Source organism: Bombus pascuorum, chromosome 10 (genome assembly GCF_905332965.1).
Source record: "Bombus pascuorum chromosome 10, iyBomPasc1.1, whole genome shotgun sequence".
Taxonomy (NCBI): Eukaryota; Metazoa; Arthropoda; class Insecta; order Hymenoptera; family Apidae; genus Bombus; species Bombus pascuorum.
The window spans coordinates 11803185-11828451 of record NC_083497.1 but is presented as its reverse complement, the minus strand read 5'-3'; the positions used below and the strand labels follow the sequence as shown (position 1 = coordinate 11828451).

Sequence of the window (25267 nt, the reverse complement as noted above, 5' to 3'; positions counted from 1 at the left end):
ATTTGACTCTTCCATAGATCCGTTCTCGAAAAATCTGTACAAATGGGAGCCACGTGGAAGAAGATACCAAGTGTATATCTCGCGACAAGTTTATCACGGTCAGATAAAACAATAACTTCGTTCCAAGGTAAGGAAAAGTTAATAAGTTCGCGTTGCTAGCATCGATTCGCGTACATTCGTACTTGTATTCATACCTATAACCACGATGGAGATCGCGATCGTTCATTGTCGAAAATTTTCCGAATTCTTTGCAGGTTAGTCGATAATCGCGGTCGCTGGTTTTCACCCTACGGGGATGCCAAGATGAACGTTGGTCCAAATTTACGTGAGATATTCAATTACGACTATTAGCCAACTATTTGTGAAACATCGTGATGACTTCCGAGATAAATGGCGAGGCCTCGTGTCTCCAGCGTCTTCATCAAGAAGTACGAAATACGATTATCCCGTTCTACTTAACCCTTATACCATTTACTGTATTTCCGTGTAGGCTTTTAATTGTTTAGAAACATTTCCAAACAAGATCATCGAATTGAACGACTTCGTCAACGAGTACATGCCGGAATCTGTTAGAAATAATAAATTCAACGAACCTCCGATCGATCGGAAAGTCAAGTGCCAATCTACGCTTTCCGCCGCGAAAAATTGCGATCTAAGTAGCATCTCAGACTTCGGCGGTAATTATTGACCCTTAAAGGCTGTCACGGGTGAAAATTCATTTCGATCAACAAATTAACCAGGTTTAACCAAATGGAATTGAATCTTTTATCGTTGTTCGCGATACTACGCGAAGACTAAACAACGTTATCGTTCGCGGTGGTATTATTACACGACGATAGTACTAAAAGGAAATTCGCACGGGGTGAAATTTTACTCGTGATAGCCTTTGAGGGTTAATGAAAATACAAGTCACGTGTACGCGCGTAATGGACTTTTGCGCTGATTCCTGCAGTTTCCAGTTACTACTCTCTCTCGATGTGCGATCGCAATCGATCGCGACATGGAATCTGTAAAAGAAAATACTATCGATCGCGAGGTATAACTGGTTGTAACGTACGTCGAAGACCTGGACCGCTTGGACAACTTTTAGCATTTATAGTCAGCAGCGTGGCGACATGTACAAAGAAAATCGTCGTTACTCCGTCACAGTACATCGTGGACAACATAATTCCAACATTCTTTCAAAAGTAGGTACAAACGAGGAGTATTAGAAATTAAGCGGAAGGAGCAAACTAAAGGATACTTTTTTTTTTTTATAAAGGCGAGAGTTGAAAAACGCACAGTGTGGACCGCCGAATTGGAATAGCTCTCTTTCGACTTACGTAACTACGGTAAAAAAAGACACCACGATTATTGGGAAACTTATCGACATCATGAGACCTGCTGTAGTGAAACTCATTAACGACACTACGACCGTAAGGATTCTCATAAATTCCTTGCGCATGTAATTACGCGTTTCCTTCTCTCTCTCCCTCTCTATCTATCTATCTATCTATCTATCTGTCTATCTATCTATCTATCTTTCTCTCTCTCTTCGATGAAACAAAACGTGTACAAATCTACTTCAGTTGAAACGCTGGCTACAAGCAATTGCTTTGACCGCTACATCGCCTCCGATCGAACTAACGAATGCAACTCGTAACACTGAAACCATCGACTGTTGGGCTTACGAGCTGTTCTTTCATCTCAAGTACCTTCAAGTGAATCGCGGACGACGGACCACCGACAAAGTAATCCTTACAGCTAATTGTAACTCTTGCCTACCTCTGCCGCGATATAGAGGAGAACGCGTTAATTTCGCTTTCGAATCAACGCGATCGTAACAACGATTTTCAATTGCACTTTCAACCTTGTTAATGAAACTCTCGCTGTTCCGTTAGGTAATGGCCGAGGCGGAGTCGAAACCTAACGATGTGATTCACGCTAACTTATGGCACCGATTAGTTCAGCTCCGCGATAATTACATTATTCTGTACGAGACTTTAAAGAACTACGATAAAATTCGTGATCTCGATTCGGAGAAACGCCAAGAATAACAACGTAATGGCCAGTTACAGCGAATGTCGAGCGCAGGAAACACAGATTCGGTTTAATGCATCCACTAATTCCCTTCGGATAAGCGATTTAGACATTTCGCTCTGTACAGTTTTCCAAAGAACATTAATGCAAACTGTACAGCAGGTTTAACTCGAATAGAAGGTCCGTCGGTCGAACCTCTCGCCCGTTTGTTTCGACACGATTCAGCTGACATGGCACGCTATTGTAGCTAACATTTAAACTTCGTGCCAAGGAAGGGAACGCAGGCGCAGGCTACGGAATTTTTACTTTGCCGAGATTGCACCACCCGACCTGCAGTCACCATTCGCTCCATCGACTTTTTTCCACCGAGTAATAGCGTAACCTACTTCACCAGATAAAACGTCAGACACTTTTTACGGCCAAGCAATACTATCGAGTCTTAATATCTAGGATCTAGCCCGGCTCATAGCGAGACCGATATCGGTGTAATTTCGATCGTACAAATTTTAATAGCTATAGATTTCGCAATAGAAACGATTTTCTTTTTTTTCTTTTTTTAGTCGTCGAACAAAGATCGTTTGCGAAACGTATATAGGGATACAAAAGATCAGCGTTACGATGTTTCCAGTGAAACGAGTTTACGAGGAACCAGCCATCGGACGCGATAGAATTATTAATCATTCACCGACAAACGCATGCTGCACGCGTCCATTTATGTTTTGGCGTTCTCCGATCGTTTCGTATTCAACCAACGTGAGCAACACTTGTCATACCATATAGGTTAATATGGTATTTAAAATCCCTTTCTCGAATTACCATCTTATACATTTTTACGGTGATGAATTGTCATATTATAACGGATGAAACGTAAACGGGGAAATAAAACGTGGCTAGTTGAGGGATATGCAGAATTCAAACACAGAGTCCATTCTTCTATTCCCACGATAAATGCAGCGGCAAATCTTTCTCTAGATAGAGGGAGTGTCAGTGCACATCATGGTAACTGGTATAGTCGTATACAGCTATAGAACGGTATCGCAAAAGAGATTGTGTTGCTTCTAGATATTGTTGAGACGGTATAAAATTCACAAGGAAAGGAATTATATCGTAGTCTAAGTGGAGCCAATAAAAAATGTTTTAAAAGGTTTAAAGAACTGCGTTTACCGTACGATATCTCGCAGGGAAACTTTCGGTGCCGATACTTTTGTTCGTCACTGTACTTTTCATCTTCGTGATCGGTTGGTGCTCCTATAATCTAACTACGAATCATTAGACGTGGTGTCATAAAGCAACGCTCATGGACGTTATTACGCCATTAATGTCGAAACGCTGACAGTACCTCACGGTATTAAATTCTTACGACCGTTAAGCAGTTATAAATCGAAATTATTTGTTATTCGTTAAGAAGAGGATGGAATCGGTAATTTGTAAGAACATTTCCTTTCGTTCTCTTTGCTTGCAAATAGAAAATGTCAGGAAGGGAATACATCTAAGAACGGTTTTCCCATTTAAGCCGATGTGTTAGATATCCGTCAGTACATCTAGGCAAAGGTAAGAGCGTTAAACGAGTACCGACCCCAACTAACCTATGATCTTGGTTGATAGTTGATCGGGAGTTAAGCTCCGCTCCATCCATAACAGCTTCGAACGAAATCCCTCGTGTGGCTCCATCGTGCGAACGAACGGTAGTCACGACTCTGATTACGTAGCGTGTAAAACACCAAGGAGCCGTGCGAGAGGAAAAATAAGCGGACAGAAAGAGAAGGATCATCAAAGGAACGAGAAAACTAGATAAGAGATAAAACAAAATTTATATGCTACGAGATAAGCTATAATTAAATTCATTTCGATTTCCATTTTTCCTTTATATATTATCTATTAAATATACCTTATGTCGGGTTTTTCTTGCAAACGTATAATTATTATATTCCTCGACGTTATAATTTTATTTAGAAAAAGTCTCGAGGCATTTGATATTAAAATGAGAACGTACATCGCGAATAGAATCGAAGGGCAAATTCGAAAGATCGGTCGAAGAGGAAGAGAAGCGTCGTTGAATCTAAGGAAAAGCACAAAGATCGTGGTCATGAGATCATAGAGAGACGGGACTACCGAGATCCAGAGGGACCGTTAGAGTTAACGATGAGTTCGCTTCCCTTCTCTCCCTCTTTGCGATCTTTCCGCTTCGCAATTCTACGAGTGGATATATCCGCGATACCGCGGTAGCTCGTGGAGGCGGTTAACAAGACGAACGATCTCTCTAGGAAGACGACAATCACAACGGGAAAAGACGATTGCATAATTTACTCCGAATTTCGCCATGTTCGATAAAATCCAGTTCCGTACTTCAGGATAAAAAACGCTTTTTCTATTTTCAACGTGTATACACTGGATCGCTATCGTTCGTAGAAGATCTCCGTGGAAAGGATCTTCCAACGATCGTTTCTCTCGTTACAACGCGAACTTCGAAGACCGATGTATTCCTTTTTAAGATTTACGGTACGAGATGGAAACAAGTACACGATAAATCGGCTAAAAAAATTGTTCGTTTCTCGGTTGGACTTGAAACGAGAAAATTGTAAAGTCGAAAATAAATCATTTTCCAGCCATGAACTTCCTTTCCTTCCCTTCGCTCGCGAAATCTGTTTTCGAAAATCTCTCGCGTGGTTTGGCTAATGTTATTATAGAAAAATTTAATTTATAAATTTTGTTCGTTTATGTTTCTTTAAAAATATGGTTTGCTATATAGATCTATTTATAGTCTAGTATTAAGTGATCTAATATCAGTGATATAATACCTAAGAACACACAGATACGATTGCACTTTATCGTTACGATATTGATACGATGATAAACGGTTCGATTTGATATCAATTAAAACGCATGTATCGCTAAATACATTCGAGTCGCTGTATGCAACATATAATTTTGAACTATACTATCGTTCTCAGAATGACAAGAATCGAGTGTCTCTGAATGCTGGAATGCTGCTTTAAATCAAGATTTGTGGCACGGTAGAAAGGAAAATGATTTTATAATAATCATCAAAGCTGTACGCTTTATCTGCTGTATCCGTTTTTTACCATCTGGTAAAACAGAATCGTGGGTGTGTTCCATGAGCATGCTACTCGGAAACAATGTGACATTATGGTAAATGACTGGGACCATTGTTGTCAAGGAACGTTTACTACGTATACGTATATTGTTCTATTCCATCCAATATAATCGAATGTTTCCGAGAGTGGACCAAGTTTTACATTCGGGGTAATGGTAATCACGAATGAAAAAGACGAATTTCAAGCAATACCTATATTTTCTAAATTGGTGATGAAAATCTGGCGACTTTTCTCCGAAGAACGGAATAATTTATAATCCAGGAAAACACGCGTGGGTCTAGAATTTCAGTCGAGTATCAAACCACATTCGCGTGTCTTCGTTTACCGCGTTATACGCAAGAGCGGTCACCGAGAGATACGTATAGATTGTCCTCAACGCGCGCCAAACACTCCAACACCGATCCATGAAAATATAAATCAGAGCAGCGCATTCGTCGCTGAGGCTACGACGAGTTTTCTACTCTTACGTAATTCGTGTTTATTGCGTGATCGATTCTACGATCATAAACAATATTATCCGAGTTGATAGAATTTGTGAAATAAAACAAGTATAATTAGAGTAAACATAAACGAGACGGCGCATTTCAGACATTGGTATTTCAAACGTAAAAGGGTAAAGCGACGGCTCCATTGCCTTTACACGAGAACCGTATATGAGATAAACATGATAAATCCATCGTGTTGCAAGAACGAAGAAGAAGACATCCTGTTACATTTAAAGACAACGAAAGTTCTTACCCTAGTTAAAAAACGAAAGTTCTGTATATTCCTTTGCTGCCCGCGATACATGAGTTTATGGATATATCAGGTTCTTAACCTTTTTCCTAGTACCCAAGCGTAAAAAACATCTATAAAGTTAATGGTCGTTTAGTGCTTGTTGTTAAATATACACGGATCACGGTACAGGAATTACGCTTAGTTACGAACGATTAGAAAGTTCATTGCAGAAAAATATTACTCGTGTTACGATTAGATACTACCATTATTATTATTGTTGTTGATGATATTATTATTGTCATCATTATCATCATCATCATCATCGGTATTATTATAGCGGATCTCAGCAACTATCAAAAAGTTGATGAAGGTATCCGTGCGGTAAGCCGCAGAGTACCGTGAGCTCCGACTACTCATTAACAACGTATATCAGTATGTAGTCGTAATGTGACGTGATGCAACCTGAACTTATCGAAACGATGTGTCGTAATCCTAGTCTCATAAAATTTCTTCTGAAAGCCCCGGTTTTTTAAAATCTCGATCGAAAATTGCTTACTAGAAAGTAATTTTATCGCGCGATAAGTACTACAACATGACGATTTCGTTCATATTATTTCGATATTCGTTATGTTTTTCTATAGTTCGTTATCTAACGAATGATACGGTTGATGGTAATTATTGTTCTCCGTAAAGCAGCACCAGTATCAAGGCAAGAAACGCATCCCGTTACAAAGATCTCATTAACGTAGTTGGTCTATAGCCGCAGAAGTATTACGATTGAAAACTGGTCATGAAACGCGACACTTTCCACCTTACCAAAGATATTGTGTAACCATGGCTGTATATTTCGCTAAATGTTCATAGAGAATCGAATATCTCGTGATCACGCGGCGGATTTTGTCCCTGGACGAAATCTGGTTCCTCGTAAGAAATTATACTTTGCGAGTCAGCCAAATATCGATAAACCGTTGTGTCTGACGGTGTTCCGTCTCGATTAAAGCAAACACGTGAGATTATAACACCATCGCTATGGAAGGAAGAATTATTTTTTAATCGAAATCGTAAAGTATTAGGGGAACGACAGTCGATCAACTTGCATCTTGAACGAACTAAAGAAACTCTATTTTACTTGTTGCTCGAAACGTATTTATTTTTCAAGTACACCGAAGACTTTCAATAGTTGAAGTTCATCAAAGCAATCGAAAAAATAGAAGGGATCTCTTGAACGTAGGTATAATACATACGTTACTATATAACTAGTTTCTAAGTCCACGATTATCTAATAATTTCTCGTGCTAAAACTCGCTTAAATATGACGTCTCCAAACGAGAATATCAGCTCGCGTTAAGTGCAAGTTTACGAGATACAAAACGCCTCTTCTTACCGTGAAACTACCGGATTTCCAACTTAGCATACTCGCAGCATTGTTCATATTTACATTTAAATCTGCACAATTACGGTTGTCCATGCATCTTGGCCATTATACAAAGATATTGCCTAGACATTCTAAAATAAGCACGCGTGAATCCCTGCCGCGATATAGCGAAGAGCCGAGTGGAATATGCGATTATGCAAAATTGGTATTCGCGGTGGGGTTCCTTGTGTTGATCTTAAATTACGCGAGTTCTTGACGGAGGGACACCCATGACTATTATAATTTATAATTATTCTTGAATGTTTTTACCGTATACGAAAAGATGAAAGATTTCAGGACAGAACGTTATAAACGATGAATCCTCGACGTCACAATACGCTTATTATTTCATTTTTAACATTCAGCTTGTTTACAACGTCGCGTCGCTATTACAAATGCAATACGCGTTTCGTAGAGGAATATTTTATACCTTGTTTGCTACCAACTCAGATAGTCGTACAGAATTTTGAAGAAGAAAACGATGATTTAATCATTTTCGTTCCACGGTTTCCATTAAATTGTCCAATAAGTTCGCGTCGTTTGTTCCTCTGCTAATTAAAAGTTTAATGTTCTCAACGCTTAAGAAAAACGAGCTAACGAAGAAACGAAGCATCTAACACTTGCGACTTTACCCCAAAAATTTCAACCGAAGCGAAGTATGTGAAAATAGGAGTATGCACGTATAACTGGATACAAGTGCCTCGAGTGGCAACGCGTAGTTCTCTTCTCAGCCCTCACGAGTATCGTCAAGTTCAAGGATGCCTGCGAGGTCTAGGTTCACTAAAGACAGCCGCGCTCTGCTGCATGAAAGAAAGAGATTCTTCTCTTTCAGTTCCACTCTCGTATCTAAGGATTCGAGCAGCGATGCCTCGAGCAGATACGCACATTGTTTTAAAAGTGCATGGTACATTGCCTCGCTATGTACGTATTAAACGATGAAACGTGTTTCGGTAAAGGCAATGCCGCGGTAAGAATTCTTTTCCAAGACGTTTGCTAGAATTCTTCTAAAAGTCACGTTTCCAAGTATTACGGTTAAAAACGGTGTAGAAATTTATTCGAAATGCCTTTGTATCGAATCAAATGTAAATTCGTTTGAAATTTAATTTCATATCGATCTAGAAGAAAAAAACAGACTTTTTAATTTCTAAAAGTTCGCAAAGCAAGGAATTAAGTTCGAGCGTTTGGTGTATCGAAAAATAATCGAGACAGCTCGGTACGTTGCATTTAACTTTGAATTCCACGACTATGATTCCTATAGTCGTGAAAACATCGAAAACGTGCGTGTCAATCTAGAAGAAAAAGCCAATCTGGTTGCCACGGCATCATAAACAAGCCACGCTTGGTGCGATTCCGACGCATGAACTATGCCTTTGCCCTTAAAAGCTCCTGGCAACAATGCTCTCGCCTTGGCCCAAGAAGCAGGATCTCTGCGGAGGATCGCAGAGGCGCCAATGGCGGTGATGTAGGTGGATCTGAATGCACCATAGAAAGAGGGAGGTAAATAGTGAAAGGAGAAAAGAGAGAAAACTAGTGGACGATCTGCGAGGTTAGGCGCAGTCGCGGTGCAAAGTCACTGCACTCCTATGCCCCGTTGCGCACCGCTGAGAGAGCTCCACGCGAGCAGCCGTATTGCCGCGAGAGTACAGCCGGTTTGCTGGCTCGAGGTATTTTTCATTGACAATGAGAGAAAATAGGATATACATACCCCGTCCGCTAATACCGACGGGGTAAAAAGTTCGCTCGAACTATTATTAGAACCGTACTTAAATAAGATTATGTGGATTGTAGGGACAGGTATGCACGCTGACGGCACACTATCTTCTGCCGCGCTATGCAACTCGGCAGATAACTCTGCGAGTAACGCCGTAACGAATCGACTTAATATCGCCTCGAAGCACACCAATAACTGCCCCGCGATCTATCGATTTCTCTTCGATACACAGTTTGACTTTGGTTTCGCTTTATCGAGAGACAGAGCGGAGCGGAGCGAGCGAGCGAGCGAGCGATCGAATATACGAACGAAATGGATGATCCGCGATCGTATTCCCAAGCATCGAGCAGCATCTGAGCATGTTAGCGGAAAGATTTCGTAGAATTTTCCCGATGTCGAGCAATGGTACGTTGCTCTGTGCCCTATCCTACATCGAAAAACCGTAAGCTCTTCACGATATTCCGCGCATCTAGCCTCAAGTGCTTCTTCGAACGCGGAAGCTTCTTGCGGGGGAGTGCACATGCAGAACCACGTCGTACGGCCGGTCGGCCGCTCAGCCGGCCTCCTCGGAAGGTCGTGCCATTCAGCGGCCGTTCACCCATCATCCCTTTCTTTTTCTGCTCTTCCCCTTCTTCTTTTTCCTCTACCTATCTCGGGTATAGCCAATACCCACTATTGTTACTATACATATCACCGGCGAAGCATATAGTCTATCAGGGTGGAAAACGGATCCTATACTTTCGACCAACCGGCACAAAAATTCTACTAGGACGTAACCTATCGATACCATGATTTTTCGTTGTAACCGCAACGAACGATACCGAGATTCGCGAGTACGTTTGAAAACCGATTGAAAATCGAAGAGGTAGAAACGAAGGTGAGGTATGTAGGGTGACTGTCGGTTGATACGATTAACGTCTTAACTCGCTGATATTTGGCATATCGGCAAATGGTCTCAGCTCGGACATTCACCTCCCGCCCATTTGTCCTGCTGTATCCTCTTATCTTCCTAATACATCCTCATAACCGGTCCTTAGAATACGTTGATCGTTCGAGCGAACGCCTTAGGTGACGAATTAGCGGCTATGAAAAATTACGATCGCGCTAATGAATTTGTATCACCGGCGTTAAACCGAAAATATTACGCTTGCTAACTGGTAATACGGTACTCCGTATTTACCAGTTTCTTTAACACATTGTTCGTAATGGAAAGGAAACCGGGAGGAAAACGCATATGAAACGATTAACGAGAGAAAATGTGCTATATGGTGACACGGTCGGAGGGATTCAAAGGATTTTCTCACGCAACGTAACATTAAGACGGATTCTTTCTCGACTATTACACTTGGAGCGATTTCTCTTCTTAATCGCAATGTATGATGTCCTCCAATCTACGTCCTTGAGCAGAAGAACGGCCGATCGATACTACGCAATCCTCGATAACCTCTTTGATTAGAAGAATTCAACAAGAAAGAGCCAGACGGCGCCAGCCTTGCCAGAGAAAAAGCGATCGTGTGAGGCGTTCTAATGCTCGAATACCAACAAGCTTATGTATTTCTAGATGGTAGAATCGTTGAGCTCGTTCGATCGATGTTGACAGTTATACGAATACCTACGATCGCGTGGATCGTTGGATCGATTAAAACATTTTGTCGACGCAACTTGCATCGTAAAAATATCGAATCCCGATCGAAGAAATACACTAATACGCTCGTACTGCTTCCATTTATTTCCCGGCGGCTAACTTTTATTCGCGGTTCTGCAATTAAATCGCGTTTTATCGAGGATAAGCAAACGTGTGTGTGCGAATACTTTTGAACGATAGTATACGTCGAAAATGCAGTACGAAGCAGCGGTATGTGAATGGAATTTCTAAACGAACCCCGGATTTTAGTTGACCAACGGCCGTCGTTAAATATACCAGTTAACGTAAGTTCGCTCTCATTAGGCGAGAAAAACTTTGTACGTGTATTTTTCAGATTTCAGAAGCCGTTAACATCGTTGTAATTAAAGCAATTATCGATAGACACCAAGTTTTTAGCGCATGATGGACACAAATTGCGGAGACGAGAATACGAGCAGATGGGTATTGCAACTATTATGTCGTGAGAAACTATGCGATTAATTTCCTGCTCCGCAAGTTGCTGGCGTTACCAACATACCTAAGTTACAGTAGCAAGAACCACGTAAAAGCGTACACATCCTCGATGATGTTCTGTCAAAGACGAATCAGAGAAACGTCCGATTTTCAAACTTCCTCCGGTAATGATCCATTTGATTAAAAAATTACAAATTCTAGTATTTACATCGCTGAAAATTACTATGTAATCTACTATGAGATTTTTATCGACGAAAAAGACAATCGTGCCTATCTTTAATTGTTTTCTTTTCCACTTGGTTTACCGCTTTATATGCGTCGATAGCACGTTGAAACTCATCGTTCCCATCAGAACGATTCTCATCGCTTACACCATCAAGGTCGACTGGTGGTGTTTATAGCAGAAAGATGGATAGTTACTCGAAGCTATTTAAGCAGTGCATTAGCTGCAATCGAGGTTTCATTAAAAGCATCGGATTATGCGTCGAATCAATGGATCGGCGTAATGGAATCGAAAAAACGAATAGTGGAATAAGAGACGTACGATGAAAAAGGAGGAGCATGTGTTAATAACGATATAAGAGGAACGAGTTTGCGTGGCAGTACAATTCGATGAAGATGGTGCGTAGGTATGGTAGCACACACAGGACCAAACAACGACTCTTTAAATAGGAACGTTTAACCTCGAAACCATTGGAAAAATAATGCAATTTTCAAGCCTGAAAGCTATATATTATCGTTTGAATTAAATTCACTGGATAATAGCCGCATGCAATCTATAAACTAATAAATCATTATGCTTTTTAGATCATCGAGCAACCAAACCTCCTGAATCACCGTGCGATGCTTTTGTTTTCTACTTTGTATTTATTATATTTTTGTTATGCTGTTCGCCGTAGTTATGGTTGAATCGCGCTGGAATGTAGGGAGTTTAAGACTTGCTTAGCGAAGATTTGCAATAGGCAACACCCGCGCGTTCTCCCTCTCTTGGTAACTTCGCAATAATCCCTTCTGCCAAAGAGTTGCCAGCTGCAGTCGTCCGTATCTTGTCTGCAGTCGCCGCGCACACTTGGGAACACCATGGCGTGTCGGGAATGCGGAAAGGACGAGTTTCTTCTACTTTTGTTGCACGTATCTACCTGGTAACCTGAGACACGGTGATGCGGTGGCTCTTCGAAAACCGCGTTCGCTTCTAGAATCTTTGAGACCAGGGTTGTATTTGTCCTTATCAGATCCAAAGACTTCCTTCTTTAGGCAACGCTAGTTAAGTTGCTTACTATACACAACTACAACAAGCGAGTAAATTCGAGACTCGCGAAACGAAACCAACGGACTTGTTATAATTAGAGCATCACCGTTATATCTATGCGCATACGCGATAATAATGTCGATAGAGTATAAGACGGAACAAGCATGTTCATATAGCAAACGTTCAAATTAGATTGGTGTAAATGAAATGTCGCTTTATTAAATGAAACTTTAACCGTAGTTTCTTAAACGTTATACATATATTTCGAAAACTTTATACATATATTTGTTCGAAGCCATTTTTACGTGATTCGATGAACTTTCTCGATGATTGTTTTTTTAATAAAAAAAAAAAAAAAAAACTGGTGTACGAAAGATAATATTTGGTACTTTCGATTATCGCTTGTTAAGAAGATGTACGAGGCGAATTTATTTGACCGCACGGATCGGTATGTTGCAGGCATACTTCCGAAGAAATGTTTTCGTGTCCAAGAGCAAGAGTCTGCGAAGAGTTAAGGATGTCATCTTGTTTTCTCAATAATTTTTTTACTTCATTACCTCTCCAAGTTTAATAGCTTCCTTTAAACAAGGTATAGCTGCTTTAAGAAGCTCGCATTCGTAATCGCTCAAAGGTGGAATACCCAAATATCTTTGAATTCCATTAGGACCTAATTCCAAGGGAGCAGCGAAATATGTTAGTTGTGGCATCATGCATGATCTGACATATGCATATTCCACAACGTTTCTTTCGTGTCGTAAGGCTAAATAATTCAATAACGAAATGTCAATTTCAGATCTAATTATGAAAAATATTGTGTATTTGATGTACACTCCCGTCCGTAAAACAGGAAACACTTGCTAATTTACATCGTGAGATGAAAAACAACCATAACCGTGTGATAAAGAATGGCTTTGAAAAACTTGGTAAATAAAAACTTGTTTTCAATGATAATGAATAATTAATAATAGTAATAATAGCTACAACGTTCATTTATATCTATTTTTAGATAAACTAAGAATTCTGTAATTTATGGACGGTAGCGTAACGATACCTTTACAAAGAGACATGCAAAATCTTGCAGCCGCAAAAGACAGAGTTAAAAATGTTTTCTCTTTAACTTTGCTTGATGTGAGTAACTCTTCGTTGGGTATTCTTACAGCCTGTGTCAATCTCCTAGCCTCTATCTAATTAATCAATGGACTAATCGATTACTCGGTGATAATCAGAAAGGCACTGTGAAACGTTTAGTGAAATTTTTACAACCTGAGATAATTCGGTGGAAGGTTTTGCTTGAGAGAAAAGTGGAATACACGTTTTCGGACAACCTCCGCCAATTACAGGTACTATCATACATTCTGGTTCGACGCCCATAAATTTTGCAGCGAAGGTATTCGCTCTAAGACAATTATAATTAATTACACCGAAAAGACGATTGTACTCGTAAATTCCAGCCTTTTTGTACATTTCCATTGCCAGAGGTATTAAACTATTTATCGGATTCATTACGACTGCGACCATAGCCTAAAGTAAAAAAGGCCAAAGATATTCGCCATAGAAGTCGACATTGAAATTGATGCCTTGCAGATCGGACCTTAAAAAGGTTTACAGAGCTAAATTTGGTCGGAAATAAAATAGACAAGGCACGGAGAGGAACACATCATCGACATCGCTATAAAGGAAATGGTATGTAGATGACCAAAGACAAATATCCTTGTCCTTGTCTGAAATCGTCACGAAGAATGTCGAAAACAACCTGCTCGTAATTGATGAAGCTGTGAGGGCGTTAAAAGCCGAGGTCAACTACTACATATAAAAAAACAGCGGCCAACCATCTAGAAAACACGGCGTAGTGCCATTATACGAATCCATAACGCATCTTTATTGTCTCGATTATAAGCCTAAATACCCTATAAAACATCCATTTATTACTGAAATAAAATGCTACAAAATTTTACTACGAAGTAAATGTGTTCTATACCAAAACAATTAATAACTTTTTCATTACTGTTTTATACCTGTATGAAGAAACATTTATTATACGTCGTTATTATGTGCTTCGTTTAAAAAAAAACAAAGGTCTGTTTCAAAAGGTGTAGGAAAATTTGTATGTGTGACTATATTTCTCACGAGTAAAATATCTAAGAGATACTCTTTCATAATAAAAAGAACGTAATCATTAATCGGCCTAGTTCGTTACCTGAGGTGAAAATTTAATAACGTTCGGCAGTAGATCCGATAGCCTATCTGCATTAGATTTCAAGACTTCGTGTTGGTTCTCTTTGATCCTGTCATCTGCTACGATCATTACTATTTTCGCTCCTTCGAGCGTGTGCTCGAGACTCGTTTCAGGATAATTACACGTACTAACCTTGCACCTCGTGTCGATATAATTCAAATCCAGCGCAAGACCATAAACGCATTTATTATCGAAAATTGCCAGTTCATCGATCAGAGGTGACTGTTTCAGAAACAGTGAAAGACTATTCCCTATATCGTGACAACGTAATCAGTATGTAAAATATACAGTAGAAAAAGGAAGAGAATGTAACCTAAATTACCAGTCTTGCTAGCAGCACCCAAAATAGCTACTTTCATAGATTTCGACGAGAAGGCATTAATTTGTGTACTAGTAATTTGAAAAGCATTCTTTTCAGTCAGAGAATAAAAATATCTGCCGTGAGAAATACGCCATGTCAAATATCGAAAAGTACGAATCGTTATAGATGAAAACATTGTCGTTAAATTTTATAAAGGCCTACTGAACGAGATAAAGTTCTCATTTCCTTAAATGAAAGTTAGCTGACTTATGTTGACTAAAGTGGTCGTGGTGCCATCTTTTGTATTTGCTTTAACTATTATACGATGATACCGTAGAAAACTTTTCTTCGAATAATAATTCATGTTCATTTTACTTTCATATACATATGTATAGCCCCTAGAATTTTTCCCACCATTTCTGTCTATTCATCTGTATTATCATTAGATTTTTCATTGTAGTAACACATGAGACATGGAATATAATAATCTTCGGGGAGGCCGCAAGCGGCAAAACGATCTCGTTCGTCTGGAATACCATTTTCTGTCAAAGTTAAATCGATATTCAAATCCTTCCCTTCGAACTTCCACGTATAAGACTTTCCATTTTCGTTATAAATAAGAGCACGTTCTTGAATACGTCTAATGGAATCTTCCTCACAGACCTTTACGAAATTCTTTCATTAACACGTCGATTGTAAACACCTTTTATTACAATAAAATAAAGATTTGTTTCTTTGAACGATAAACGTCTAGTATTCTACCATTATAATAACTTGTACTCCGACGAGGACATTTAAAATTCTACATGGACGTGCATTTTTGGTTAAGTATCCTTTTTTATATTTTTCATCGAGCCACCAAGGACATTTATCTAATGGTCGCCAAGTACTGCAAGGTACTACGGAAGGTGTTACATCCGGAATCGGACCATGAGGACAATATGGTACCAATACTCCCGTAACGGGATGTATGTAATGTTTAATATCATTTTTTTCGTGATCAAACCAATGACTTATATCTTTACCAGCATAAGCTAATATTGGTTTGATCTCCCTTTTATTCGCCCAAATTTTACAAAGATCAGTCAAATCATACACTACGTCATGATACGAAATCCAGCAATCAATTTCTGTATTATGAACAGCAATTTCTGTCGGTAGAAAATACTCGACTGCCTTGGACGCGTCATCTGTAAAATCTTTACCAATTCTACAAATATGTTTTTCCTTCAACAAACAAGATCGACTTATAAATGACATTTTACGAAATCTGCTATATCCGCTATTATATTTTCTCCTTTTTACTGAAATTTGTCGTGGGTGATTTTCATTTGAATGTACTATATAATATAAATAAATAAATAAATAAATATATATACATACATACATGTACTTTAAAGCAATGTTAAGCAATTATGTCGAAACATTTTAAATGAAGAAAACATTCGCGCGATAAGATAATTTTTTTATTTTAACACGTCAAATATGACTGCTGCAATTTTGAGATAGTCAAAAGTATTGAATTAACATTCGATTAAACATCATAGAGACAGATCACAATTGACCTTGTGATATATTTACACTATGCTTTATTATGTAAATATGTAAAAAACAATAAACACATATAATCCTTAACATGCCCAAAAAATGCTGCTCAATAAATGACAGAATTTACTATCTTCATGTTAGTCTTATTCCACGAAAAAACTAGACGGATCATAGGCAAACTTGATAACTAGAGAAATAGTCGTCGAGGAAAAAATATTAAATCGTGGAGTGTCAGTAGGTATGCAAAGTGACAATCATCGATCATAATGTAAGATGATATTTTTTCAGAAATTGATCGACTAATGTCATAAGTATTGAATTTTGCTAGGAACTTTTAGATTATACTGTTGGTTTCCTAAGTTACTTTCAAGCTGAAGGCAGTCACTGCATTGTGACTATTGCAGGCGATTGAATGGCTGCCTCGTCCAAAGAGTGCACATTCTGTTTTGCTGTAATTAATTTTACGTTAGTTGGTGATTTAGGCGTAAAATATTCTGTGCCTCGTATAATTTGGTAAGTCTTTCGATGCATTTTACTGGTCTCTAAAAAGATGATACATGTAGTAGATATGCTATTATAGTACTCTCGTTTCTAAGAAACGTGCTCATAAAATTTACGGCCGGTTATTTATTTTTTGCTGAACGTCATATTTAATGGTTCTTTTCAAAACATCATTTAGGTCATTTGTCAAATAATATAAAATATGCACGTATATATTTTCAAATAAATTTCCCATATGAATCAAATATCTATAATGTACAGTAGTTGTCAGAACTTATACTGGGTTGTGACATACTATAATAGCATTTACACGCAGCGATATCTTTAGATATTATTTGTAACAGGGTGGTTTGTATATCTTTTCCATCTGTTAAAATGAGAAGCTTATAACATCAGTTTCATATAGTAAAAAAACTTTATATTTGTAATTGTAGTGTGTAATCCAATTTTACTCATCTGTTTTCAATAACATGAAAATGATGCAGTAATTAATAAACAATGAACTTGAGGTAGTATGCAACTTAGAATTACTTCCTAATAAACTGCTGATCTAACTTCAAATGATAATATAAAAGATAATTTTTTTAAATTATTTCCTTTATTATTGACTACAATCACATAATTTTCCTCTGCCACATTTTTTTTAATTTTAACAAATGGAAAAACTTTTCTTTATTCTGTTCTTTGTTACATTATAGCAGCTAAGTTTGAGTATACTTTCAGGCAAGCTAAAAATAGATTTATGTGTTATTTTATTATTTGTTTACTTATATTTGATTTCTCATTGAATTTATCACATCCTTATAGGATTATTCAAATCACCGCAATAGCAATAGCAATAGCAATACAAGAAATTTTGAAATGGAAAAAAGCGCGGACGGATTATTGTTTCGCGCAGAGAGAAATAATGGAGCTAACGAGGCAACATTGGGCATGGCATGTGTTGATGAAAAAGTGGCCATTCTGGATGCAGGGGCACAATATGGTAAAGTGATAGATCGAAAAATTCGTGAACTAAATGTGCACAGTGAAATTCTGCCCCTGGATACATCTGCATTTACTCTCCAAGAAAAGGGTTATAAGTAAGATCACAAATCATATGTTTTTATATTAGAAACTGGATATTTATATATATATATATATACATATGTATATAGGAATATACAAACACTAATTATATTCTTTTGAATATATATTTTTAGAGCTATCATAATTTCTGGAGGTCCAAGTTCAGTATATGCAGAAGATGCACCTAAATATGACGCAGACATCTTCAGAATAGGAATTCCAGTACTAGGTATTTGTTATGGAATGCAAATGATGAATAAAGAATTTGGCGGTACAGTAATAAGTAAAGAAGGCAGAGAAGATGGTCAGTTTCCCATTGAAATAGACTCCAAGTGCCTATTATTTAAGTAAGTGAGTCGAAACAAATGATCCATTCCATGCTTTTGCCTTTAAATATAAGATATTTAAAAAATGAATAATTTGTTAGGGGCTTGGAGAAAGAGCAAATGGTATTGTTAACACATGGAGACAGTATAGATAGGGTGGCTGATAGCTTTCATATCACTGGGAGATCATCAAACTTTATAGCAGGAATAGCAAGTGATAAAATGAATTTGTATGGAGTACAATTTCACCCAGAAGTAGATCTTACACCTAATGGAAAGACAATGTTACACAATTTTTTGTTTGGTATTGCTGGCCTCACTGGTAATTATACGCTGCGCGGTCGGGAGGCTCAGTGTATCCAGTATATCAAAGATACAGTTGGCAACAAAAAAGTTTTGGTAAGATACAGGTTTATATAATCAGCATTTAGGTAATTTTATTAGAAATTTACTAGAATTCGTATTCCTTGAAAAGATTCGTAGAATTGTTGAAAATATTTGAAAAACGTAGTATAATGTATGATAAAATGTGATTGTCAATTAAAATAGAAAAAAAACAATCATAGTTATTAGTGAGTGGCGGTGTGGATTCTACGGTATGTGCAGCACTATTACATAAAGCTTTAAATAAGGAACAAGTCATAGCTTTGCATATCAATAATGGCTTTATGCGGAAAGGAGAGACACAATTTGTGGAACAAAGTTTAGCACAATTGGGAATTCGATTAAGAGTCGTCAATGCCGGTCGCTGCTTCATGCAAGGAACTACATCTGTACCGTTGGATAACGTTACTCCAGTAACCAATGCAAATACTATAAATAACAAAGGAATATGTGGAACAGCAACTAGCCCAAGAACTAGATTAACTAAAATGTTGTGTGCGACAACCAACCCAGAAGAGAAACGAAAAATTATAGGAGATGTTTTTGTGAGAGTAGCCAATGAAGCAATGGCAGAGATGGGTTTGAAGCCAGAAGAAGTGTTTCTTGGACAAGGCACTCTCAGGCCTGACCTTATAGAAAGTGCGAGTGCATTAGCTAGTGGTAAATTAATAGTCGTAAATGCATTGTTCTTTCATATCTGTTAGAAGCAACAAATTTACATAAAATATAAACACTTCTATCAGGTAAAGCAGATGCGATAAAAACGCATCACAATGACAGTGAACTCGTTAGAGCTCTAAGAGCACAAGGTCATATAGTAGAACCTTTAAAAGATTTTCATAAGGACGAAGTAAGACAATTAGGATGTGATCTTGGATTACCAGCATCACTGGTTGCTCGTCATCCGTATCCCGGCCCTGGACTTGCTGTACGCATTCTATGTGCAGATGAACCTTATATGGACAAGGACTTTTCAGAAACGCAGGTATTTTCGTTTACGGTATCGATAAAATGAATAATAAAGAACACTTTCTTCATAAAAGATCCATAAAATAACACATTAATAATTCGATCCAAGGTGATAGTTAAAATAATGGCCGAATACGAACAAATGCTTCAAAAGAAACACGGATTACTAAATCGTGTAGAAGGTGCGACTAGTGAATCTGAACGCCAATATTTACGACAGCTTTCGAGTTACCGACATATTTCTGCAACACTCTTGCCTATACGCAGTGTAGGAGTACAGGTATAATGTTCATCATTTACGAATAATCTGATTAATAAACCCAGCTGACTGATTACAAGGATTAAAACATTTACTGTACAATGTAGGGAGATCGAAGAAGTTACAGCTATGTAGTAGGGTTATCTAGCGAAGAAAATTTGTCCGAGGGTATAGATTGGAAGGATCTATTGTTCCTCGCAAAACTAATTCCGCGAGTATGTCATAATGTAAATCGTGTGTGCTTCATTTTTGGTCCTCATCTACATCATTCTGTAACGGATATTACACCAACTCATCTTACATCGAATGTGATAGCTACGCTTCGACAAGCAGATCACGTAGCAAACTTAGTATTAGCTACTAATGGTTGTATGGGAGCAATCAGTCAAATGCCAGTAGTTTTAATTCCCATACATTTCGATCGCGACGCTGCTTCTCGAATACCCTCATGTCAACGTTCAGTTGTTCTTAGGCCATTCGTTACTAATGATTTTATGACTGGCACACCAGCTATTCCTGGGAAGGAATTGCCACTACATGTAAGTTTGATATATATATGTGTGTGTATACATATTCGATATAATAGATATAAGAATAAGAAGTCAATACTTCTTTTTTTCCATAGGTGGTGAAGAAATTGGTGACCGAAATATCTTCAATACCCGGTATCTCGCGTGTTTTATACGACTTAACATCTAAACCGCCAGGAACTACCGAATGGGAGTAGTAAACGCTCATCTCTAACTCACCCCTTTCTATTTTTTCACCTTCCCAGCGCGTAACAACTACAAAGTAAAAAATATATTTAAAAATATATATATATATATATTACAAAAATACGTACGAATTCGAAGTTTATGACTTCTTACCGATTTATATGAAACCTTTGAGCATAGTTCTTTCAGAAAAAAATATGTTCTCGATTGTAAATTAATATGTTACCTAAAGAATACTGATACTGTGTTCAATGAAATTGAAGGTAAGTATCATGTTTGCTTGTAAATAGGTTTCTTATTAACCTCATTGTAAAAATATTAATTTATTAAATTTCGAAAAATTTACATTACATCACTGTTACATTGCAAAAGGTTGCATTTGATTGGTGGTACCATGAGGTTACTGTTATATTCAATTTGCATATAATGTTGAACGTATTTTACTGTTTTCCTATATGTCCCATGCCAAATGCAATTTCCAGTTTTTGTCATACATCTAAAAATACGAACATAAATAAGTTAATGTATTATCTTTAATATCATTTTTATTTATCAATCATAACTGAGTAAAATGATATCTATTCCCTGAATCCTCTGTGTTATATTACTCAATATCCACCTATTACAAGGGTGTGCGTATGAAATTTGTATAATAGCAAAATTACCTATGCATGGTTTTCAATAATACATGTAAATCTTCGATGCGTCTTTTCTCCGGCAGCATGCTAAGAAATGTCGCAAGCGATAAAAAGTCTACTTCATTCACGATTTTAGAATTAGTGATCCACGTTTGTATTTGTATTTTTACCTGCAACCGTATATTTTATACTTCCATTAATTCTACGAAACTTATGTTTAAACGGGTGACATCATGACCAGCCGGATTATCAAGCATGCATATCGAACACTCGCTCCTTCATAAGTGACTTGCTTGAAATTAAATTACCATCCGATCGCTTTAACATTTTTTAACTCATCCAACAAAATGTATCAAAGAAAGAAAATAATCTATAGTGATAAATAACAGCTACCTGTTTCAGAGGTAGATTAAGTAAACGATTTACGAGGTCAATTAAAATATCTTGATGTTGGTTCGCGCTGTCATTATCTTCTGAAATAGTACGATTATGAGAAAGAATAGCCTCCGTATCATCCCTAGTAGTTGGATCATTCTCAGATTCGGTTTTTCCCACGGGAGGCATTATGAATTTTGCAATACCGGTATTTGTTTTACTCTTCGATATCTGTTCAAGTTCATTTACGTTTTTCGATGCTTTGTTTAATGTATGTCCGTTCTTCTTTTTATTTTTAGAATGTGTCGCTTTGCCATTTTTATTGTTATTTTTATTTTTGGAATTAGGTTCCCCTTTTTTAATCTGTTTCGTGTTTTCGTTATTTCTTACCAATCCATTACTATTCGTCCCATCCTTTCTTATTTTCGAATTATATTCTGCATTTTTAGCAGTGCAATACATTTGAACATCGCGTCTTAGATCTTCCGATAATGCAGCTAAAAACTCTGGATCTACTTGTGAATAAGATATATTTTGCTCATCGCATTTAATTTCTGTAGAAGTTACTGCTTTACTGGTTAAAGATTTGCTACTTTTATTTGTATTTGCATTCGTCTGATTTTGATTTCTATTAGCACTGTATTCATTAAGAATTTCATTTCGTATATCTTCAGGTAGTTCTATTAAAACAGACATGTCGATCTCTTGAATAGGTGGCATTTCCACCTTTGGTCTGGAGAGGCCAGGTTTTATTTGTTTAAAGAAATTCTCATGACGCATTTGCACACTTTTCTGTGGCTGTGTTTTGTTCGTATTTTGTACGCTAACAGTTCCTCCATCTTTATTATCATCTGATAATCCTTTACTTTTATTAGGATACAAAATTTCATTTCTTATTTCCTCCGGCAGTTCGGAAAGGACTGATTCGTTGATACCAGATGGAACGTGCAATTTTTGCTCATTATTAACGTCGTTAGAAACTACTGCGACAACATCCGAATGTGTTAAGGGTTGAACTTCGTTGCCTTTATTTGTTTCAATAGTTTGTTGAACTGTGCTACTTGGTTTATTTTTAATGAAATTTAATAAAGTCGTACCACGGGATTTATTTTTTAATATTTCTAGTTTAGATATTTGTATACCGATGCCCCTTGCATCTTCAGGCACTTTTTGTATTTGATTCCAAAGTATAATAACTTCCCTAAAGTAAACACGAATAAATTATTCTATTGCTTTAGGCAGAAATATTAAAACGATTTTTGACTTACTTTGTTATAATATCGACATCGTTAACGGGAGAGATAAGATTTTTTGATCTCGTTATGTAATCGCATAAACCATGTCCCATAAATTTTTCAGTTTCTTTAGGTGCTTCTTTTGCTCTAATTAAAAGTTTTAAGGTGATGCATCTACCTTTTGCGTTAATTTTATTTAATCGATTACATACTTCGTGACATAACTTTTTTAGAAAGTCTATTGCATCATCGTTGCTTTCAAACCTTATTCCGTAATTTACCTCTGCCGAAACAGATTTTCTAACGTGTTCTAGATTAAGCTTTGAATGATCTACACCGCGACACATGTTATATAATATATCACCCGTTTTTTTGCCAAATTCTTTCTGTAACGTCGCTAATGAGATTGCTTGCAACTCTGCACATGTTCGTACATTAAGATTGTTTAATTTATGTGTTGTTGTCCACCCAACCCCTAATTTAAATAATTAAGATTGTTAAACAAATATAGAATATACATAGCATTATCAATTAACTGAATTAACCCCCAAAATACCCTACCTGGCAAGTCTTGCACATTGAAGGTGCTAACACAATCACTAATATGTTCCTGTTGTATATAAAACTGACCATCTGGCTTTGCTTTTCTTGTTGCTAATCTTGCCAATAATTTATTGCTTCCAAACCCTGTTGATACAGGACAGCCAGTTTTCTCTTTTATTTCCTGTCGAATTATAGTTGCAAATTCCATTGGTGTTAAAGAAGATTCTTCCAATATTTTTGTACAGTCTGCATACATTTCATCACAACTAACTGCTTCAATATCTAATGTGTATGATGCTACAATATCGTACAACATGTAGGAAACTTCTGTATAGCCTTCAAAATTATATGGTACTGGTTTTAAATTAGGACATATTTTTAATGCCTCTCCTAAGAACATGCCATTTTTTACGCCAGCTTTCCTTGCTTCATAAGAGCAAGATGCTATTTCTGATAATGAACCGTGTTCTCCATCCTTATTGCCTTTTGCATGTGTTACTGCAATCGGTAAGCCTCTCAACTCTGGCCTATCTCTAAGACCAACTGAGACAAAGAAACAATCCATATCTATGTGCATTATAACACAATCTTGACTATCTATCACCTTGTTTTCCTCTTGTAAATCATTTGGGACAATATTAAATTCTAATTGAGAACCAAATGATGATCTATTCAATCTAACATCTTTTAATCTAATAAGACCTGGAAATTCTCCATTATTTTTATCTCTCAGTTCATTAACATACTCTTTAAATGTTGCTCCCATTGTTGCAATGTGATGTAATCGTGAATTATTATAAAATTCTGATATGAATTCCGAATTTTTTGTCGAATGAGTATCTCTTGAACTCATTGGTAATACAGGATTGAAGGTATTTTCTTGTATAGAAGCATGTTTTATTGTTTCAGTTCTACTATTACCAATTTTTAAACTATTTACTTCATTATTTCTTTGTACATTATGTGTTTGAAAAGTATCATCTGTTTTATTTCCTCTATTTTGTATTGCACACTTTAATTGTGGTTGTACATCTGTACAATGAGAATAAAGCAAATACTTTTGAAAATTCAAAATTCTACCAGCTTTTATACTATCCACAATCCATTCAGATTTACATATAGGAATTGGGTTTTGACTTTTCATATATAACGTTATTTTTGAATATGGCAAATTAGATGCAATAATATGAGTTGTTGCTTTTGGCCTCATATAGTGGTGATACGTGCCCCCATGTTGCATCATTAAATGACGAAGTTCATCTGCAGTTGGATTAGTGTAACCATTTACAAAAATTGCTATTCCTTCAAATATATTGGACGTTTTAATTTCATTGTCTGCTTCATTGTGAAATTGTTCTTCTAGTTTCGCTTGCTTTGCAGCCATGTATCCACCCTAAAATTATTCCATTATTCTATTCCACATTTAATTTGTTTACTTTTATTAAAAAGTTCTAAATGTTTTTTACATACCCAATCTTCAAATCCATCTTCCCCCCAAGCTTTGTTTTTCCTTTTTTTTGACATTATAACAAATTTTATATCATATAAGAGGAGTATGAAATTCTTTAAAATGAAACTATCATATAATTATCGTGTTCCATATGTATATACACCGACTTTTTATATTTGATAAAAATATTCATTGTCATATAACCTTACGCAAATGAAATACCTTGTTGAACATTCTGAACATAATTTAAATACACGAACCAACCATTAAAATAGCATTGGAAATATATTATATAGAACAGAAATTATTCATATTAATTAGTTTTTTCAATATTATACATAACATTGCAACCTTTGCGATAAATATAATACGTAACGATAAATCACCTCATGCT

The 25267-nt window shown here is 37.0% G+C and overlaps 5 protein-coding genes and 2 long non-coding RNA genes across 8 annotated transcripts in view; 4 read left to right on the top strand and 3 right to left on the bottom strand.

Annotated features, from left to right (window-relative positions):
• The window catches only part of LOC132911533 (uncharacterized), a 245660-nt gene that overhangs the window by 181856 nt on the left and 38537 nt on the right, over positions 1 to 25267 (top strand). The window lies entirely within an intron of this gene.
• LOC132911364 (uncharacterized) lies at positions 375 to 2936 on the top strand. The gene is made up of 5 exons (XM_060967985.1): positions 375 to 428; positions 491 to 677; positions 926 to 1187; positions 1262 to 1415; positions 1569 to 2936. The coding sequence occupies exons 1-5, from the start codon at positions 375 to 377 to the stop codon at positions 1821 to 1823; spliced, it is 912 nt and encodes a 303-aa protein (XP_060823968.1). The 3' UTR covers positions 1824 to 2936.
• LOC132911171 (malate dehydrogenase, mitochondrial-like) lies at positions 12673 to 15097 on the bottom strand. The gene is made up of 6 exons (XM_060967583.1): positions 14883 to 15097; positions 14522 to 14811; positions 13588 to 13845; positions 13376 to 13508; positions 12882 to 13084; positions 12673 to 12825 (listed from the first exon to the last, which is right to left on the bottom strand). Exons 1-6 carry the CDS (start codon positions 15055 to 15057, stop codon positions 12730 to 12732), a joined length of 1155 nt encoding a protein of 384 aa, XP_060823566.1. The 5' UTR covers positions 15058 to 15097; the 3' UTR covers positions 12673 to 12729.
• On the top strand, positions 13084 to 14278 carry LOC132911172 (uncharacterized). The gene is made up of 3 exons (XR_009658935.1): positions 13084 to 13247; positions 13331 to 13664; positions 13776 to 14278. It is a non-coding gene; the product is annotated as an uncharacterized LOC132911172 (long non-coding RNA).
• Positions 15285 to 16545, bottom strand: LOC132911363 (cytochrome b5 domain-containing protein 1). The gene is made up of 3 exons (XM_060967984.1): positions 16537 to 16545; positions 15624 to 16088; positions 15285 to 15536 (listed from the first exon to the last, which is right to left on the bottom strand). The coding sequence occupies exons 1-3, from the start codon at positions 16543 to 16545 to the stop codon at positions 15285 to 15287; spliced, it is 726 nt and encodes a 241-aa protein (XP_060823967.1).
• Positions 16775 to 21194, top strand: LOC132911228 (GMP synthase [glutamine-hydrolyzing]). Its single transcript, XM_060967700.1, has 9 exons — positions 16775 to 16922; positions 17718 to 17992; positions 18113 to 18325; positions 18406 to 18703; positions 18871 to 19348; positions 19432 to 19673; positions 19767 to 19937; positions 20024 to 20455; positions 20542 to 21194. The coding sequence occupies exons 2-9, from the start codon at positions 17772 to 17774 to the stop codon at positions 20641 to 20643; spliced, it is 2157 nt and encodes a 718-aa protein (XP_060823683.1). The 5' UTR covers positions 16775 to 16922; positions 17718 to 17771; the 3' UTR covers positions 20644 to 21194.
• LOC132911227 (DNA repair protein REV1) lies at positions 20936 to 25241 on the bottom strand. 2 transcript variants are annotated; one of them, XM_060967698.1, is made up of 6 exons: positions 24894 to 25241; positions 23442 to 24816; positions 22914 to 23355; positions 21664 to 22846; positions 21298 to 21440; positions 20936 to 21128 (listed from the first exon to the last, which is right to left on the bottom strand). In XM_060967698.1, the coding sequence occupies exons 1-6, from the start codon at positions 24945 to 24947 to the stop codon at positions 20975 to 20977; spliced, it is 3351 nt and encodes a 1116-aa protein (XP_060823681.1). In that variant the 5' UTR covers positions 24948 to 25241; the 3' UTR covers positions 20936 to 20974. The 2 variants fall into 2 exon arrangements, with proteins under 2 accessions (XP_060823681.1, XP_060823682.1); XM_060967699.1 differs by lacking the exon at positions 21298 to 21440.

What these genes read in the sequence shown, in the direction of transcription:
- LOC132911364 (XM_060967985.1), top strand. Translation starts at nt 375, where the DNA reads ATGACTTCCGAGATAAATGGCGAGGCCTCGTGTCTCCAGCGTCTTCAT. An exon ending in TAGCATCTCAGACTTCGGCG is followed by an intron (nt 678 to 925) that starts GTAATTATTGAC and finishes GTGTACGCGCGT; the next exon opens with AATGGACTTTTGCGCTGATT. An exon ending in ATTCCAACATTCTTTCAAAA is followed by an intron (nt 1,188 to 1,261) that starts GTAGGTACAAAC and finishes TTTTTTATAAAG; the next exon opens with GCGAGAGTTGAAAAACGCAC.
- LOC132911171 (XM_060967583.1), bottom strand. Translation starts at nt 15,057, where the DNA reads ATGTTTTCATCTATAACGATTCGTACTTTTCGATATTTGACATGGCGT. An exon ending in GGGTGCTGCTAGCAAGACTG is followed by an intron (nt 14,812 to 14,882) that starts GTAATTTAGGTT and finishes GTCACGATATAG; the next exon opens with GGAATAGTCTTTCACTGTTT. An exon ending in TTGCATGTCTCTTTGTAAAG is followed by an intron (nt 13,085 to 13,375) that starts GTATCGTTACGC and finishes TGAATTATTTAG; the next exon opens with CCTTACGACACGAAAGAAAC.
- LOC132911363 (XM_060967984.1), bottom strand. An exon ending in GAGTACAAGTTATTATAATG is followed by an intron (nt 15,537 to 15,623) that starts GTAGAATACTAG and finishes TGTTAATGAAAG; the next exon opens with AATTTCGTAAAGGTCTGTGA.
- LOC132911228 (XM_060967700.1), top strand. Translation starts at nt 17,772, where the DNA reads ATGGAAAAAAGCGCGGACGGATTATTGTTTCGCGCAGAGAGAAATAAT. An exon ending in TACGCAGTGTAGGAGTACAG is followed by an intron (nt 19,938 to 20,023) that starts GTATAATGTTCA and finishes TGTACAATGTAG; the next exon opens with GGAGATCGAAGAAGTTACAG. An exon ending in GGAAGGAATTGCCACTACAT is followed by an intron (nt 20,456 to 20,541) that starts GTAAGTTTGATA and finishes TTTTTTCCATAG; the next exon opens with GTGGTGAAGAAATTGGTGAC.
- LOC132911227 (XM_060967698.1), bottom strand. Translation starts at nt 24,947, where the DNA reads ATGTCAAAAAAAAGGAAAAACAAAGCTTGGGGGGAAGATGGATTTGAA. An exon ending in AAGATGGATTTGAAGATTGG is followed by an intron (nt 24,817 to 24,893) that starts GTATGTAAAAAA and finishes GAATAATTTTAG; the next exon opens with GGTGGATACATGGCTGCAAA. An exon ending in TTAATCTACCTCTGAAACAG is followed by an intron (nt 21,441 to 21,663) that starts GTAGCTGTTATT and finishes ATACGGTTGCAG; the next exon opens with GTAAAAATACAAATACAAAC.